This window comes from Manacus vitellinus, unplaced genomic scaffold (assembly GCF_001715985.3).
Source record: "Manacus vitellinus isolate BGI_N305 unplaced genomic scaffold, ASM171598v3 scaffold_17_pilon, whole genome shotgun sequence".
In the NCBI taxonomy this organism is placed as follows: Eukaryota; Metazoa; Chordata; class Aves; order Passeriformes; family Pipridae; genus Manacus; species Manacus vitellinus.
In genome coordinates this window covers 6,633,679-6,652,139 of record NW_021939256.1, presented here as the reverse complement: position 1 = coordinate 6,652,139, position 18,461 = coordinate 6,633,679, and the positions used below count along the sequence as shown (strand labels likewise).

Here is an 18,461-nt window from a genome sequence, read left to right as displayed (position 1 = left end):
TGCCTTTTTCTTTTTTTTTTTTTTTTTTTTTTTTTTTATTTTCCTCATTTTTGTTCCTACATTTTAGGCTGTCTTCAGAAGTTACTGGCCTGGGGGCTCTCTAATGTATCTCTTCATGCCCTAGTGCATTAGCCACCAGACAGGACTTTTCCAAAGCCCCATGAGACAATGCTTTCTATGGACTAATCTACAGAGGAGTTTCTGCCATTTCTAACTTTCTTATTATTCTGAGACATCAAAAGAAAATACTTCTTTACTCTTTAAGCAACTGTGCTTCCTAACTCTTGTGTTGCTTTCATTACTGTTCCAGTTTTAACTCTGTTGTGGCTCATAACATAAAGCAAAGACAAGTTATTTTCGGGGGTTAATTTTTATTGATGTTCATGCTTTGGCTAATCTGTATAAAAAAGCATGGGCCGTTAGTGTTCTAAGCCACTGTATTCAGCTAGAGACTTGACAGTAAATTAAATGAGACGTTTTTATAAATAAATTTTTTTCCTGATTAAAAAAAAAAAAAAAGACGTGGTAGCTTTGTGCATACAACTGTTGTGTTGTTTAAATTTTGTTCTTTGTAACCGAGTTGCTAATTTGTCATTTAAGAAGCACTATTTTATGAATTGTCAAACTAAGATCACAGACAAATCGCTTGTTTTCATTAATGATTAAACGTTCATATTATCACGCTTAAGGTCCCACTGCTCATTGGGAAAGAGTGTAACACCTGTGCAAAACAGGCAGTGTTAGAAAGGATGTTAGCCCGTTGTCAGGGATGATGAGGCTTTTCAGGAGTAGATGGAGCCAGATTGTGTAATTAGTAGAGTAAGCAATATTTCTCTATAACTTTATTTGGTGTTTAACAAAGTTGCTCTTTAAGAACCTCACACAGTGAACAGAAAAGACAAATTTGTCTTCTTGTTACAAGCAGCCGCTGGTTTGTATCTCCAGTGTTTTCCCAAACTGGTTTATAGATCAGATACTGGGGAAAGAAAAACAAGAACAAAAGAATGAACTTGGGTACTGAGTACAGCATTGCTAAGACCCTTCGTTCTTTCCCATTCCCAGCAGCATTGTTGAGTGAGGCTTCTAGACAGCACCTTCCATTCTGCCAGGAAACTAGCCCAGCAGCTGGGAGGAGCATGGCAATTTGCATTAGAAGAGGGAGAATGGAGAGCTGAGGAGGCCAGGGGACTGTCTCATTCTGCCCTGATACTCTGCTCGAGCAGTTCAGGTTCTCCTTTAGATCTGCTGAAGCGCTGCAGTCACAGCCTCAAATTCTCTCTTCACACACAGGCAAAAGAAAGGTGCTGGCCCTGAGCTGCTGTTGCGATCCAGCATCTCTGGCTGCACGCTCTGGCCACCTCTCCTCTTAGGGCACTGGCAGTACTTCCACATTTACTGCTTGCTCTACCTTCATGAGAAAAGCAGAGTTTTCTGGCAGTGCAAGTGAGTAGCATCCTTAATGACATGAGCCTGATTCTACAACCTTCATCTATTAAGGTCTCTACTTGCTTCTGGGAATTTAATTTGGGGTCCCACTTCCCTTCCCTGCCCCAGCTGAACTTGTGAGCCATACCACTATTATTTTACACTCTCTGCAGGATACAGACAGCTCTAAAGTGTCTGGATCTTGAGTCTGAGCCTGGTACTGTATGACCAAGATGTGCATACAGACTTGCACATCTCTGTAGAAGTCAACAACTTTTCCAATGCAGATGCAGCCACAGAGCAATTCTTGACAACAAAGGCTGCCAAGGAAGATTGCACAGAAGAACTCTTTGCATCCCAGCATCCAGGAAGCCTTACCCAATGTTGGCAATTAGCTATTTCAACCCTTAGGTTAAAAGAACTATAGGCCATAGTACTAACCTTGATAAAATTCTGTTGTTATTATTACTTAAAAAATATTTATATTACTTAGAATATATTTAAATTCATACTCTTGAAAGGAGAGCTAAAGCTCCTTTTACAGCAGAGACCTCCACAGTCTTCATTTCCACAACAGCAAAAGCTATTTCTATGGCTAGCCTGGCTAACGTAAACGAAAAAAAAAATTACTGCAGCTCAACACTAAGTAGGTCAAGACTTTGCTCTCCCAGTAGAGCTGCCAGGCAAAGGGCAGCAGCAGCAGCTCTGTGTTGTATAGTATCTTTCACATTAATAATTCACGTATGCCTTGCAGAATTGGCTAGAAAAGACCGAGATTTAAATGAACTAGTGTAGGGACACGTTTGTGTATGGAATGAGGAGACATAAAAGCACAAAGGAAGAAAAAGAAGTCTTTTGAGAGGGTTTTTGCAAAAAAATACAGGCAGAAGTGTGATAAACTCTAGGCTCATTTTAATTTCATTATTTTAGTTGGAAAATATTTCTGAATGGCAAGAAAAAGCTCCTGAATAGCTTTAGTATATAAACCGGGCAAACAAAACACTAGAAGGTATGTCTGGAGGGGGGGAAAAAATGCAAAAAATAGTACTACTCAAGACAAAAATCTAAACCACTCATGCCAAAGGTAGAAAAGAGGAAGCATGTACCCAATGTGAAAAGGTCACTGCCCACACAATTGTGAGTTTCCAGATGAAAGACAGCACAAGTTCTGCAGCTTCCGCATCATCAAATAGCTGTTAGGTTTCTGGAAACATCTCAAATGAATTCAAGCAGCTCTGTTGTGTTTCTTGAGTGAAAAAAATTGAAATTATGAATGCTGGCTGGAACAGTCAACCAGAAGGAAAACAAAGTTAGTCCATTGTTAATATGCAGAGTGCTTTGTGTTCTCAGGCATAGCCAGAGGGCATCTGTGGGCCCCAAGGTTCATATCTGTGCCAGTCAAAGCTCCTAGGAAGCTAACAGCATAAATCTCACTGGTGCCATCAATGCAGGCACCTGGTAAGGGCCTCAGCCTCAGAAGGCTTGCATGGACAAGGTGGTGTTTGTCAGGTTTCACAAGAAAGTGTTAAAGCGTGTGCTGACCCCTTTCCCACCCAAACCAGGTAGAAATGGAAACACTGCCATTGCTTTCATTTTTAAATACCCAACGGCATGGAAAAAACAGTGTTTCTCTCAGATGGGAAAGATCCAAATCCAGTTTATTCCACAGCCTCAATAGCAGCTGAACGTATTTCAGCACTATTTATGTACTTGGAACAGGACTTTCCCCTTCTTGGCTGAGTGCCACGATTATCTAACAAGAAAGTCACATATACTCACTAATTCAGTCATTTTACAAGGGCACAGCTTCTACAGAAAAGACTGGAATTGTTAGACTGCTCAACTAGGTCACACAAAGTGGCCGTTCAAAGGACAGCATTGAAAGGAGGGATTTGAACAGAGATCTCTTGTATCCTCCGTAACTGCTGCAGCCACCAATTGTGCAAGGCATTTGTTCCTCCGCTGTATTTTTGGAAGACCTGGTTTAGATGTCTGCACAAAGGAAATGCTCGCATTTCTTTTCTTAGCCATCAGGCCAGGATAGTTGTAACTGAAGTGATGAACAGAAGATCAGTTGAAGGCAGATACTGAAAAACTGCTTCACACCTGAAATTTCCAACTCTTGGCCTGAGCAATCCTTTCTAGGGATACAAGTACACACCGCCCTTCCTGGCACTGCAGTGTACTCGATCAATTCACTCGTTCTATGAAGGAATGCAGGAATGTTGATTAAAGCAGTGTCTGCATCTGTCCTGTGTCCTGGATGCATGTGTCCTGTCACTCTACAGAGTGGCATGTATCTTAAGACAGTAACTGAAATGAAAGAGAAGTGTCAAATTCATTTGATGCTACCTAACAAAAGGGAATTTCTTTCACATTATATACTCACATTAAGGTTTCTAATGGCAACAACATGATTCCTACAGGCTGAATGTCTGATTTTCTAGTGCAAGCTTTCTGAATTATAAGAAAAAAATTCGGAAAATATTGAAATATTTGAAAATATTTGAATATTACTTCTCATTAGTTATTTCTAGCTCCCTGTTTTAAAGATGATAAAATGCAGAGAATCTAATTATAGTGGTATGAAATAAGCAAAATCTGTCTCTCCTCAAATTGAAATTATTGGCAGGTGGCCTGGCAAAAGCTAATGTTAGCGTTCTTTTTAATCAGTATTTGCAATTCTGAAGCAAATTTTTAAATTAAATTCTGTGGTAGAGGAATAACAATCATGTTAGCAAATGAGAACGTTGTTTGGTTTGTTGTTATCTGGGTTTGGTTGTTTTTGCACGGTTGCTTCTGGCCTTTTTCCACAATCTATTTTCCAAATACAGACCTTTTTCCACATCTGCTTTTAAGTCATGACAGCAGCAGCAGCAGCTTGTTTCTTCCAGGGCAAGAGAGAAGGTAGCACACCGATTACCATTTGTGACTGACTGCACTCACCTGCCAGAGAAGAGCTGATCATGAGCAGCTGGCAGCTGTAGCTGTGGTAGCTGAGCCTGCAGAGCTGCTACTTGGAACTCCATTTCGAACATTCATGCACCTACAGGCACATACATCCATCCTGGCCCTGCAAGGCACTTAACCAGTTTCACAACCACTGAGCAGGGGAACCTCAGCTACTTTTTGGTGGCCTGAAATTCCACAGTTCTTAAGTTTGGACAACACTCTCCATTATTATTATCAATCAACGAGGATTACAAATGTTAAGCGCCTTCCCCCTTAATTCTGATTCTTCAGTTTTCTGGAAGTCCTGGAGATCAGAGAATTAAAATAAGTCTTCTCAATTCCAATTAAAATTTCATTTTTAATAGTGGCTATGGACAAAGCTAGTTATTAGGACTACTTTAATCTTTATTGTTTAAAAACAGAATTCAAGAAAGTTAAGAAATGAGAGAAATTAAGGAAGTACACGTTTTTAAAACAATTATTTTCTCTGATTAATAATCAGTCTAGCTTGACAGCTCATCAGAAGTACATAACATTGTTTTCTAAAGCTGAAGATATATTTAGATTATAAACTAATTATGCCTATGTTTTTCTAAGACACAGGAGATTATTTAACTTGATAAATTAGCTTGACTACTGAGTAAGGTTAGGATATATCCCTCTTCTCCCTTATAGCCATGCTACTTCTGTTGCTAAAAAGCTGGATGATTTCTTGCCTTCTTAACATAACAGCACACGTACATCAGTGGTCACAAAGGGCAAAGTCACTACTCCCACTACCTTCACAAAGCTCTCTAAAAGCTTTGTTCCACATGCTGAAGAAATGTACAGTACACAGCAGTAAGATGGGTAAAACTTGGATACAACATTATGTGTAGATCTCTGAGATTCCTCCAAGAGCATCAACCCCTAAACAAGAAGCAACCAAGAGGGACCAATGCTGTCACTTCCCCAGCAATGCATACACACACTGGCCAGTCCATCGCCTTTAGTCTTTCAACAAGTAGTGCAAGGATAATGAATAGAACGATGAGTGATCTGGTGTTTATTCCTGCCATCTCTTCCTAATAATAACAATGGGCTGCACTGGTTTGGATTTCAATGTACAAGCTCCATGCTGTGTAACTAAACTCCCTGCCTTTAGCTTGTTACCACAAGATACCCCTAAAGATGAGGGCAACTGAACTAAAACAGCTGAACTGTTTTAATGCTCAGTTCATTTCCTGTTCATCTGCAGCTGAAACCATGATTTGCAGGTTCATGTACAAGATGAAAGTAAAACTACAGAAAAATGTACAAAAAAAGAGATGTCAGTTATAAACTCAGAGATTAACATTTTCATACTGTCAAAACATGTATGTTCATGATGCTCAGTGTAACCTGACATTAATCACATCCTGTTTCTCTGATGTTAAGCCAAAGGCAGAGTGGTTCTAAAGCTCAGTGTTAACAAGCTAGGATGCTTTTGTGAGTGGGGTCAGTGAAAAGCAAATGTAAGTAGAACAGTTAGAAACTGAGCTTAGCTCTTGTCAGAGGGAAAGTGGGGGTCTGTCTTTCATTTTGTTTTGAAAAAGACTGTCCATCTCTTCAGACTGTAGCACTCTCTCAGCTCAAAGTTCTCTTTACAGTGATAAATGGATCTAGAGATCTTTCACTGCAGCGTGCCAGGCACCTTAGACATCAATATTCAAGTGTTTCACGCTATAAAAGGAAATTTTATTTCAGTTTTGGTCCAACTAAGTCTTCTCCAGCTTGTCCAAACATTCTTATTTATTTTGATATCCTCTGAATGCTTATTCTCTATTTCAGTACTCTCTGAATATTGCTATTTTAATGACAGTACTAATTCATGTAAGACTGCAGTGTTTCATCAAACATTTTAGCAGCAGCAGCTACTTACATTTAGGGTTATTAAATCAACCAAGACCCAATGGCTGTAATCCAGCACATGTGAGCAGGAATAAATGGATGCAATAAACTGCTAAGGACCATTGCTTGAATTTTGACAGCTTTATAAATATAAAGAGCTGAACCCAAGCATCATGGAAATCAGGAGTGATAAAAAAGCATCTCTATCACTATATGGAAAGGGCTCCCACCGTATCAAATCGTTCTTCCAAAACAGGCAAATCAAATATCTAACTTTAGTTTTAATCTTTATTGCTTGGTCCATAAACATCTCTGAGACAAGTAATGAGAATGCCCTCATAAGAGTAAAGCTTGTTTTCTCCCTTTAAAATCTAGCTTTGAAAGTAGAATCTTAAAGGAAAACGTTAAACTGCTCCTTCGCAACTTTACTTTTTGATATAAATCAAGCCACACATCTCCTATTTTTTCCAAGTGCTCAGCAAATTTGAAATGTTTTAAGATTTGCTTCATTAAAAAAATAAAAAAGAGACACTTACCCATGCTTAAGGTAGGTCTGCTTTTCATGTCCCAGTCTCGTCAAATTTGTTGGTTCTTCATTTTACTTAATCTGTGTTTATCAGAACAGAAATTAATTTTAGATGCTCTCAGTGCCTAAGATAATATTTAAAGAAAATTTCCAGTATTTACAGCTAGAGAAATTATTTTACCTTCTCAGTGTCCAGTGCAGTACCTTCCTCTCTGGCATTTTGTCACCCTTTCATTTAGTTATGCAGATATGTAACTACTGTATTCTTATCCCCCTGGTTCAAGAAATGTGAGGTATGCTACATGATGGCTGCACTAAGCAAAACAGGATACTATAAAGAAAAATATTCAGCACTGCCTATGGCACATCACAGAGTATACACTGTGAAGAAGCTGTAACTCAGCATTTCTGAGCTAGTCCTTATATACACAGAGAAACTGTAACAGATCCTGAAAAAAAATGTACATATTTTATTGGAAGCTGGGGCAATGGACAGAAGAGCACTTAAAATTTTAAGAAAACATAAATATATAATATTTTCCTTTCCCTAACCCCACAGTCTGGAAAAACTCCATAGACTATTCAAATCCTTTACTTCTATACACAATAAGCCAAGTCTCAAAATTACCAAATATAGTTAATGCTTCCAAAACCTCAGAGATTCTTTATAGACTTATTAATTCCACTAAAATACTTCTGGTAAGAAACCAATAATTTTAATAGGAAAGGTGCATTCAATATTGTAAAACATTTGCAATGTACAGTTTTTACAACAAGTAATACACCACTTAGATCTACAAAGATTTTTTTTCTTAAAACACTTGGCTCTTTACCATCTCACAATCCTCTTTAAATAAATAATTAACAAAAGTGTCTCACTTCTAATAATGGAAGTAACATTACAGATAAAAAGAGTATCAGCCATGTTGCAGAAATGCTACAACAATGCCCCTTTCACCCGCCAGTCTTGAGACAGCAAATCCTGCAGCTCTTCTTCATCTTCACTACCAATATCCTCATCCTCTTTCTCTTGTGTTGCTCTTAATCTCATGGCTTCCTTTAGCTTCTCCTTCATCTCGTCTTGGCGGTTACGCAAAAGCTCGACACGGCGATAACATTCACTGTTGAAAAGTAAACCACCTATTAACACTTATGGCCTTTTCACATTAATTTGATCATCTACAGTGCTGGATTTTGCTTCTCCAGCTTTGGATAAAGAAGCGTTACAGCTTCCAATCCATTTAAAAAAATAAGCTTTCAAGATGCTACTGCACCTTCTCTGTGTTAATGAGGTGGAAAGAGACCAGAGGAGAGGAGCGGTGTGGGCAATCTCTAGCAATGAGATCAAATCCAAATATTTTAACAACTGCAGTACCACCACAAATCATTTTTTAAAGAGCACAGAACCAATATTTACTTCCACACAAGAAGATACAGCATTCTTTCCTCAACCTGTGGTTTTCATATGTGATAGAAAGGTGAGACATCAATTGGTTATCAATTTTGATAACTTAGAAGTGGCATCTCTGAAAATAAAAAAGCAGCACAAGTGTTCAGATTCTTTATCTGCTTCCTATGTGCTATAGCAGAACATTTTAAGTAAACATAATCCAAAAGTTTCAGTTTTCCATTTACTTAAAAAGTTCTGTCCTTGAAATATGTTCTGTAACAATTATTCTAGCCATTTTAAACACTGTATTTTGTTGAAAATGCCAACTAGTACCTGCCTGATTTAAATACATCTTTGCTAAGAAAAGACACCAGGGAAAGATTACAATCCAGATCCTGTTTCCCCTTGTATATCTCAAATACAATTACAGGGAGTCATAGCTGAAACTTTGAAGGCTAAGGAAAACATTAATGTCTCTGGAATTAATTTGATTTTCAGTTTAATTTGAAATAGCCTGCATTTAAATACAGTCAAAAGACAAAGCTACAAAAACTCTAAAAATCTATTTGTAACTTTTATTTTGGAGAAAATTAATTTCAGTAACAAACTTGAAATTCTCTACAAATTTCTGAATTTGGTTCTGTGTATCAGAGCATCCTTAGCTACTGAGAAAAGTGAATCCTCAGAGAGGCAGGTTTAGCTCTCCCCAGCCCTCTGCAGAATTAGATGAACACTGTTTAAAGACATTCCTGTAATACCAAAGCTCAGTTTGAACCCCATGCTATTGTTATTATACGCTGATGTGTAGCGTGCAAATCTGCCCAGATGTCTTAAGTGTTGCTTTAATTTTTTGTGTCTTCTTTTTGTTGCAAGGTTCATCAAAATCAGAATTCATCTTTTCAGTCGCTACTACTGCCATTATCACTATTAATCAATGTGTTAAGCTACATGATAATGGTAACAAACTGTTCTACAAAGCTGTATTTCAGGTTACTGAGTTTAAACTAATGCTTATCCAACCGCCACATCTGCCATTTCAGCAAAACAAAACAAACCACTTCATTAAATGTAGTACATTGTTCAACATAAACTTTAAGTAAACTTTTACTAGAAACAAGCAGAGTTGGTCACAGAATAGAACATTTCAGTACAGCAAATGCTTTTTAAAAATGTGCACAGAAATTCCAGAGAAATACAAATTAAGACATTTGACAAGGGAAGGGGGGACAGTTTGTTCCAAGAATTTGCCTTCTGTACTTTCAGTGATTCACATGTGTTTTTTCTTTGGAGAAAGTTACATAACTTTGCCCCAGAACTCATGTCTTTATTAGGTATAATTCTGCAATTTGAGGGAGTCTGTCCTTCAAATATTCAGGTGATTATTGAAAGGTAGTATCACAGATTAAAAATGTTTTTATCACTCTAGTCAAGTAGCAGTCCGTTACTGCTGGAGAACAGAGAGTTTGAGGAAAAATTGATCTACTTACATCTGCTCATCAATTTCTCCAATCTGGCGATCTAGTCGTCCCTCCTCATCATCTTCTGCCACTATTGCTTCTGAAATCTAAACCAGAAAAGCACCAAGAAAATTCACCTTCATCCTGAATTCCACTTTCGTTCCTTTATGATGTCTGTCTTTCCCTCCTCCCTCCTATCTCGAGTTAGTGTCAATCTCCTATATGTATATTCCCACTTTCACAAGGGCAAATACAGAAAAAAAATGGTATGGTTTGATATGAAATGGAAATGTTTTTTCATAAAAGCAAAAGTAGATTGGCTGCTTTGGGGTTAATCTTTTGATTTTTTTCAATACACTGCAATTTGAAACTGAGCATAAACAAACTACACACATCCAAAGTCTGAGGCTGAAACAGGAGCTATATCCCAGTGCTTGGGACTTAATTACACACGCTTATTGAACATATCACTTAAATATTCCCGCTAGATCCCGAAGTGTTTCTAACCTGTTATTTTTTTCAGCATATACTTTCTCAAATCTGAATGTCTGGGAGATGCTATGCAATCAATGGTCCACGCATAACTGAGAAGATTCCTCCTAAGCTGAAGAATATCTGAATGGCTTATGCTAGCAAAATGTATCCACCACTGCTTTTGTATGAACATTCGCTCTGTTTATAGTGCTGACGGCTTTAAAATGAGCAATGACAAATTTTTCTGCATCACTTTTCTTAGCAGTTGACAGATGAGTAATTATTTACAATTAAAATAACTTTAAAAAAAGCAAATATTCTAGGGGAAGACTGAGGACACCAGGTATTCTTTAGTACAGTTTTATATTGTACAAAAGGGCAGATGAAAACCTGCTGCAGGAAGACTTTCCATGCAATGCTAAATAGTAAAAAGTGGAAGTACAGAAAAACTGTGGCCAATTCATGTGTCTCACACACAAACTCCTTTGTCATTTTCCCAAATTTTGGGGTTCCTTTCCAGTACATTTAAATTAACCATGAAACCCAGGTTACCTACACTTTATAGATACATTTTGAAAAAGGCAGACAAATGGGCGTGTTTTGTTCTGTGTTTTTAAAGGTTAAAATATACATATATCTCTAGATCTAAAGAAGAGTCCACAATCATGTCCTGTTTGGATACAGGACACTGATCTGAGGTATATAGTATTTAAATAGTATTTAAATAAAATACAATTTAACAAATGTAACTAGATACACACTGATGACTGGATCCTGATCAAAGGTTTTTCAACTTAATTTCCTTTAAGTGGAAAATAGAAGGAACCCTTTGCTCATTTATACAGTGCATTTAACCACACATTGCATTGAAACAAACAGCTGACAAATGCAGATGTCAGTCATTCTGCAGAGCTGCATGAAACTGTTGTTTTCTTTATTGTGTATAGTATTTAGAATCAATAAAAATAGATTCCATTACTTACTGTGTTGACCTGTCGCATTGCCTTTTGAAATTCATCCCATTCTTTGTCCATCTGATCCTTTGGAGCATCAACTTTTCTCACCTAAGGAACATGAAAATTTGTAAGTTAACAATTTATGTCTAGTGACTCCTTGGGGCACTGTAAAATATCAGGAGAAATAGGAAAAATGCTATCAGAAAAGTCTGGTCGATGTACTTCAGTTTAAGTAATGCATATGAGTAAGAGAGTGCACCTGCACAATGGTTTTGGAGGAAAAATCTGACTCCTGGATTAAAACAACATCAGTGACTGTAGCATTAAAGAATAATCAAGCATGGCTGGTGTGGAACATCTGGAGTAACAAAAGTGACTAAGTCTGTTAATTTGATGGACTGGAATTTCTCTGTGTCAGGTGATAACTTCTAAATTCTTCTGTAAACTGCCTGTTCAATTGCATACAGTAGCCATTTCACAAGCCAAAAAGCAGTAAATTATTTGTCTTTGGCATAACATAGAACATCAGCTTTTTCGGTCGCTGTTGTTGTTAGATAGTCTGACTGTATTTCAAATCTAGTCTAATTCTGTTGGCTAACAGAAGAAAATGTACAGCTACAAACCAATTTTAGTGGCACGTAAAGCTTTTTATTCTGTGGTAGATGGCATTAGTTACTAAGACATGAAGTCTGAAAAAGCAGTAGCTGTAAGAACGTGTTTAAGATCTACAACTAAGGTAATCAAAACCAGATTGTGCTTTTAATGCCAATAAATAAACAAGATAACCTACCTGTGTAATCAGAACTTTCACAACTCAAGACTGGAAGATGTGGCATATAACACGTTAGATGACAGATTATGCCTGACTCAGGACTGGGTAGAAATTATATAGCTTGGAGAACTAAGCAGTTTGAACACAGTAATTCATGACACCATCTTTTTGCATTAGTTTTATTTTTCCTTTATTTGTTCTGCTCTTTTGGTGACACATCAGTCATCACCTCGGTAAAGAAAACAGTTTGGTACATTTTGTTCCTGAGTAATTATACAAAATCGAGTAGTATGAATTAAGTTTATAGAATAAATTAGAAGCTTCCAAGCAAACTCATACTGGGAAGTAATAGTCATCATTTCATTTTTCTGTTCTGTGATTATTTCTATCATATGTGTATGTACTGTGTTATTATGCATTGTGGTTGTCTTTTGTAATTCATAATTATTTGTATTTCTTACAATAAATTTAAACACTAAAGTTATTTTTTCTTGAAATATTTATCTAATCTAGAATTTATACACTTTACAAATACCCAATGTAAATAACAAACATTTTTGATGCCCACAATCTCCCTTCCAAATGGTCAGATAATTTTTAAAATAATTATTTTATGTTATGATTCCAAAACAGGACCACTGCAGCCATCTCAATTTAAGTGATGTCCTTTGTCTGAGTATTAGCTACACTCAGAAAGAGTTCATTAAAAGGAAGAGCATCTGCACCAGTTCCAGGAAGAGCTTGTTGGAACAAGTAACTGCTTGTAAATTTTATCAGTTGAGGCAATAACCAGAACAAAGATCACTAACCAGTGTCCTCACAGATATAAGCAGATTCTCCTCTGCCTGCTAGGTATTCCCAGCTTTGTACAAGCTTCCCAACTCATGATGAAACTAAGTATTTGAAAAATTTAACACTTAAGTTAGTCAGAAGCGAAGAAAACAAACAGAAAATGAAAAACACCCTCCCCCCCAAAAAAAAACCAACAAAAACCCAAAACCAACCAACCAAAACCAAGAAAATCAAACCAAAGCAAGCAAAAAAAGAAGTCGCTTTTTCAGCTACGTATTTCAGTATTCAGAACATCACTATTCAAAAACTATTCACATATGGCAACATGTGGCCATGAGTGGTGCCAAAAGAATCTTGTCAGAGTAAATAAGACACCTAAGCTTGTTAGCTGAGACAATGGGACTAAACATAAAGAAGCATTATTTGGAAGGTCTCCAAATTAGATGTCATGGCTGGACCTCACAATGCAATTTAAATACAACAGTAGCCTTCCACAGTGTGAACAGGGAAATATACTCATGGAAAATAAAAAAGACTTGAGCCCTATAGCACTATTATTTCAATAAAGAAAGCAAGAAAGTCATCAAATCTGTGGCAAATTTTACAAAACAAAACAAAAAGGTTGGTAATTGAAATATCAGTGTTTGTTTTGGTCATTTGGCACTGTGCAAGTTGAAGGAAGTGTGAGGGTGGAACAGGCTTCCTGGAGAGGGTGTCCATGCCCCAAGCCTGCCAGTGCTCAAGAGGCATTTGGACAATGCCCTCAATAACATGCTGTAACTTTTGGTCAGCCCTGAAGTGGTCAGGCAGTTGGACTAGATGGTTGCTGTAGGTCCTTTCCAAATGAAATAGTCTATTGTATTCTAAGTAGTTCAGTCACTTTCTTTTATTCTGGTATGACTGATTATCTGGAGAAGCATCTACTCAGAAAATGATTACAACTGGTAGAAATAAATCTTGCAGCATAAAAAGAGTAGATCACTTACTTTTGCATCCACTTCAGGATCATCAAAGAAACCTTCTGGCAAAGCTTCAGCAGTGTTTTCTTTCCTGAAATATTTGATTACTATAAGCCCAGGTTAACAGTTTGCAACCTGATTTATTGTAGAGTTAAAAAGTCAAGAATGAAATCCATAATCTTTTATAAAAGTACCTAGAAATGGACCACGTTTTTTAAGACCCAAATTTTACCTATAATCATCAAAACTTCCTTCTTCAGCTTGGTCTTGCCTCACTGACAAGGAAAGTCACAAAAGGGTTTAAATCTCACTGTGAAAACAAGCACTACAGCTTATGCTTCTTAACTATTCTTTCCACTGTGCTGAGCATCCTAACATTTTAACAGCACAGTCACTACTTCTGAAAGACTAAACCACTGTCTACAAGTGCTCAAGTGAGCTGAACCATTACTACAAAACAAGCAGTTATAAGCAGTGGCTGACATTAAGCTTCCACAGCACCCTGTGTTAAAATTTGCAAACAGACATGTCTAACAGATATTGTATGGCATTCCTCCACGTCTTATTCTGTCCCTAAGGTGCAAAATACCTGTCTGAAATAATGCCAGAGGGTGGCATATATACAAACTATTCTGAATGCAGCTTAACAATATGACAGATTTCTAAGTGATCATGGTCTGTACTTCCTGTAAGAATAATTACAACTCCTAAAACTATCAATATTTGATTTGGCTGCTTACCTTTCCACTATCTTCTCTTGTACCTCTGCTTTCTGTATGGATCCTGAATGGGAAACTACAGGAGCAGCAGGAGTTTTGCTGTCAAAGAAGTCTATAGGGAAGGACAGAAGTCTATGACAAAAAGAAGAGCTATTCAAGCAGTTTCTAAAATTCTGACTAGACAGGAATATCAATTAACACCTTACTGAATCAAGGGAAGAACACCCAGGCATTATCTCACTTGACAGCCTCAAACAATTAGAACATAAAATCAATAATCATGCTGACAAACCACCACATAATAACAAATTAGCAAAGAATCTCCTTCCTCTAATTCCAGTATTACCCACCCTAACCAGCTAATGGCAACAATTAGAAAAATAAATTAAAAACCCTTCATCATCAGTTAAAATACAGCTTTTCCTTACTGAATCACTTACTATTTCAGTCAGCATTACCTGCAGGCAGAGAATTAGCTATTGCTTCTTGAGTTGGGATTTCAGTTTTATGCATAATGGAGGATTTGCTTGACTGTTCTTGTTCCTCCTCTTCATCATCATCGTCATCATCATAATTTCCTGACAATAAACTGGGACCTGGACCCTTGGAAAGCTGTACATTTGCACTGTCTTGCTCCGCTTCATCAAAAAAATCTGATGGCAGCCTAGTAAAGAGCCCACAACACAACGATTTCAAACTTCACAATAAACCTTGATAACTACATGTAACACAACTACTTATTTTGGGTACCTACTGCTGCCCAGAACTGCAGCTCAGAAAAGCCACACAGGTTCAGCAGTAAGAAAACCCAGATTTGCTTAGAATAGCTACAGGCCTCCAGGCCAAACAATTTTCCATGTTATATTTTAAACTAATCACACGGATGAGTTCAGAAATCAACAAACCTCTCAAGTGTTAATTTTGCACACAAACTCAAAACTTCTACAAGGTACATAATATCTATGCAAGATAATAATAATTCAGCCTGTGAAGTGTACAATAGACCCTCAGGTCTCATGTGACATCTACCAATCCTGCAAAGATGTCCGAACATATCAGACATTTTTAGTGGCAGTAAAGGTGCTTAACCCACTCCCTTGAAGTCAAATACAGTCCTTTATTTGTTAGAGTTCAACTGCAGGATATGCACTTACATGAATTTTAAGTGACAAAAACCATCTTAACGAAGATCTACTGATGACATTTGTTAGCTGTTTTTGTAAATATAATTTAATTATACATTCAAAATTTGTCTTAATTTCAGACTACCACCTCTTCTGCAGTACTCTAGCATTAAAGATCAGAGTGCATGCCATAAACCAGTTACATTCATTCTAGCAAACTGTATAATACCACCACGTTAATATCTAAAAGTCTGATAGTGACAGTAAAAGAATTCCTGTTTTCCCAGAGACTCTAAGAGTAGATAGGATTTTCTCATCTGCACTGAGGAAGATGCTGCCATGTTCAGGAATATACAACCCCATTAGAAAATGATCGGAATCAGGGATTTGCTGACACTCTGAATCTTTACCCTTGGCTAGGAAAGAGTGACAAGGAAGAACTGGGCGAGAATGCAGCTGTTGGTAGTTACAAAGAAATCATCTACTTACCCAGCTGTAGACGTATGTGGCTTTTCGTCTGTACCTGTACAACAGCCAAGAGTCACTCCTTAAAATTCATGCTTTTACAAGAAACAACCCTCAGACTCCTACTACAGAGGCAAGTTCACAAATGCACACTTTGGCGTATTTCAAGGGTTTACATGTCTACACCAAGAGAAAAAAAATTAACTATCTTTCCTTTAGCAAGAACTTTAAAGCATGGGTTGAGGTAAAACAGTGGCTTGATCCCACTGAAAAGGAGTAACACCACTTCTGGGCAAGTGCTTCTACTGCTTAGCTTACACTGCTACTGGTTCTGTTTGGGCCAAGCCCACAGTTCCGTGATGTACCAAAAACCCAGAAGAAAACTGCCAAAGGCATTGTTTTCTCCTGACAGTGAACTAACAGAGAAAGACAGATTTCTTCCTTTTCTAGCCACAATGGGCTGACATTAACTCAACAGTCTTGTGTATTCATGTGTATTCACGCTCACTTCCAAAGGACAAAAAATAAACCAAAAACATTCAGGATGTAAAATGGCTGGATTCTGGCAGGTACTTGATAAGTATTTTCCTCTCCTCACCTTTTACTCTTTTTAGCTCTGTATTTTCCGTGTCAACAGTTTTTCTCTTGACAGGATGAGACGATGTGCCAGCAGCTGAACCAGTTGCAGTCTGCTTTGTACCCTTTAATTCTGCAACTCTCTGTAAAGAAATAAAAATTCAGGACACTTTCCTAGCAGTAACTTCTGGATTGCATCTTAAAATACAGTGCTTTTAGAACAGATTATAAAAGTGAGCTAATATCTTTCTAGAACAGGATCACTGAAACAAAGACTGTCAACCTCTGGAATGATGTGACATGGGGACAGGCACCTGCACAAAGGAAACTGTATGAGTAAGAAAGGAAAGATCAGTGATACTGACAGCAGTAGGGCACTGGAGGAGAAAGCAGGAGGGCTGGACTCATTCTAAGGTCCTGGGATATTAAGTGTTTTAAAATTAAGACACAGCACTAGCGTTAAAGACATGTCAGTATGCCTTGCCATGGTCATCTAGTCTGAATGCAGGCAATGAACTAGGAACCCCTCAGTTCTTTTGGTCTTTTCCTCGGTACTTGTAAAATTAAGCACGATCTCCCAGCTTCTGCTAAGAAGCAGCAGCAGAACTTAGAAGGATTAAAATCCCTCCCCCAGATTTAAGGCTGCATCCAAATTACAAGCTCCTTGAATCATTTTATAAATTCTTCATCTTTACTGCTAAATTACAAAGAAAAAAAAAAGGCATATTTTCTTAACCTTAACATATTTTCCTAAGCTGTCACTTGACAGCACACAGGTACCAGAGCAACCCCCAGAGGGGTTTCACAGTCCGAGCTTCAGACAAGTGACAGCCAAAAGCTGTGGCTTAGGTGGGAACCGCTTCACCTTACGGGCAGGCCAACTGAAAGACACAGGACCCCCCTCCTTTTAAGCGCTGGCCTTTCGATCCCTGCACAGCTTTTAAGAAAACAAAAAGCGGACGAACCAACCAGGCTTGTTTTCACACTCTTCCCGCACCCCGGAGGGTGCTGCGCTGCTCCCGTTACTGCGAACCCTCGGGAGCAGCGAACCCCCAAGCCCCCGATCCGGCGGGGGGACCTTTCCCCAACAATCCCTTCTCATGTGCTGCCCCGGCACTCCCGAATGGCAAAGCCCCAGACAACGCTGAGCCGAGACCCGCATCCCCCGGGACCAGCGGCACACCAGCACCACCGCCCCTCCGCAAACCCCGCTCACCTCCCGGTGCTGCTTGCCCAGGACGTGGGTCTGCCACAGCAGCTCGCTCTTCACGGGCGCGTTGCACAGGGAGCAGCTCAGGTGCCCCAGGCTGTTGTACGTGTCGGCCACGTTAAGGAAAGAAGCAGCGTGCGGGCGCGGACTCCCTCTCCCTCTATCCCTTCTTTCTTTCCTCCCTCCCTCCCACAGCCCCCAAGCCGAGCGCTAGGGAGCCCGGCGCCGAGGATATTTGGCGAAGGGCGAGTCGATCCGCTTCTTCCCCGCGTTCTGGCGCTGCTTCTCCCGCATGAGGCGCCGCAGCTCCTCCTGCCGCACCTGCTTCCGCCCCCGCGCCAGCCCCGGCCGCCGCCATCTTCCTTCGCCCGGCGCCCGCCGTGGACGCGCCAGGAGGCCGCCGGCGGGAGGAGGAGGAGGAGGAGGAGGAGGGTTGGATTCTCCGCCCTCGTCAGGCTGTGCGTCGGTTAGGCCTTTGGAGCGCCGTTAGCACTCGACAGGCCCAGCGATGGAGCTGTGGGACGCGTCTCCGAATAAATTCCCTAAAACATGCCCCCTCGCCTCCCGCCCCAACCCCCAGTAAGTAAAAAATAATAAACGGTACGTCCTGTACATCCAGATACCACAGAATGGGTCCGGTGGGAAGGGTGAGTCATCTGGTCCAACCTCCCTGTTCAGGCAGGGTCATCCTAGAGCACATTGCGCAGGATTGTGTCCAGACGGTTCTTGAGATCTCCAGTGAGGGAGACTCCACAGCCTCCTCTCTGGGCAACCTGTGCCAGACCCTCGGTGCAC

General features: G+C 39.2%; 2 protein-coding genes across 7 annotated transcripts in view; one reads left to right on the top strand and one right to left on the bottom strand.

Annotated features, from left to right (window-relative positions):
* LOC103764732 (poly(rC)-binding protein 3) overlaps positions 1-12,305 on the top strand; it is a 142,407-nt gene extending 130,102 nt beyond the window's left edge. For 3 of the 6 annotated variants that reach the window (XM_018070056.2, XM_018070055.2, XM_018070051.2), the window contains one exon: positions 10,143-12,305. In XM_018070056.2, coding sequence (XP_017925545.1) covers positions 10,143-10,207 — 65 coding nt within the window. In that variant the 3' untranslated portion in view covers positions 10,208-12,305. Of the gene's footprint in view, positions 1-67; positions 520-10,142 lie in introns of those variants that run through there. The other 3 variants (XM_018070054.2, XM_008931662.3, XM_018070053.2) reach the window with 1 other exon arrangement.
* Positions 7,222-18,024, bottom strand: ZNF830 (zinc finger protein 830). The gene is given in 11 exon segments (XM_008931659.3): positions 7,222-7,893; positions 9,650-9,726; positions 11,077-11,157; positions 13,600-13,663; positions 14,313-14,403; positions 14,750-14,955; positions 15,905-15,938; positions 16,479-16,599; positions 17,673-17,772; positions 17,902-17,999; positions 18,001-18,024. Coding segments are annotated over 11 exon segments (1,080 nt in total). The 3' UTR covers positions 7,222-7,709.
* Between the last annotated feature and the right edge of the window lie 437 nt (positions 18,025-18,461).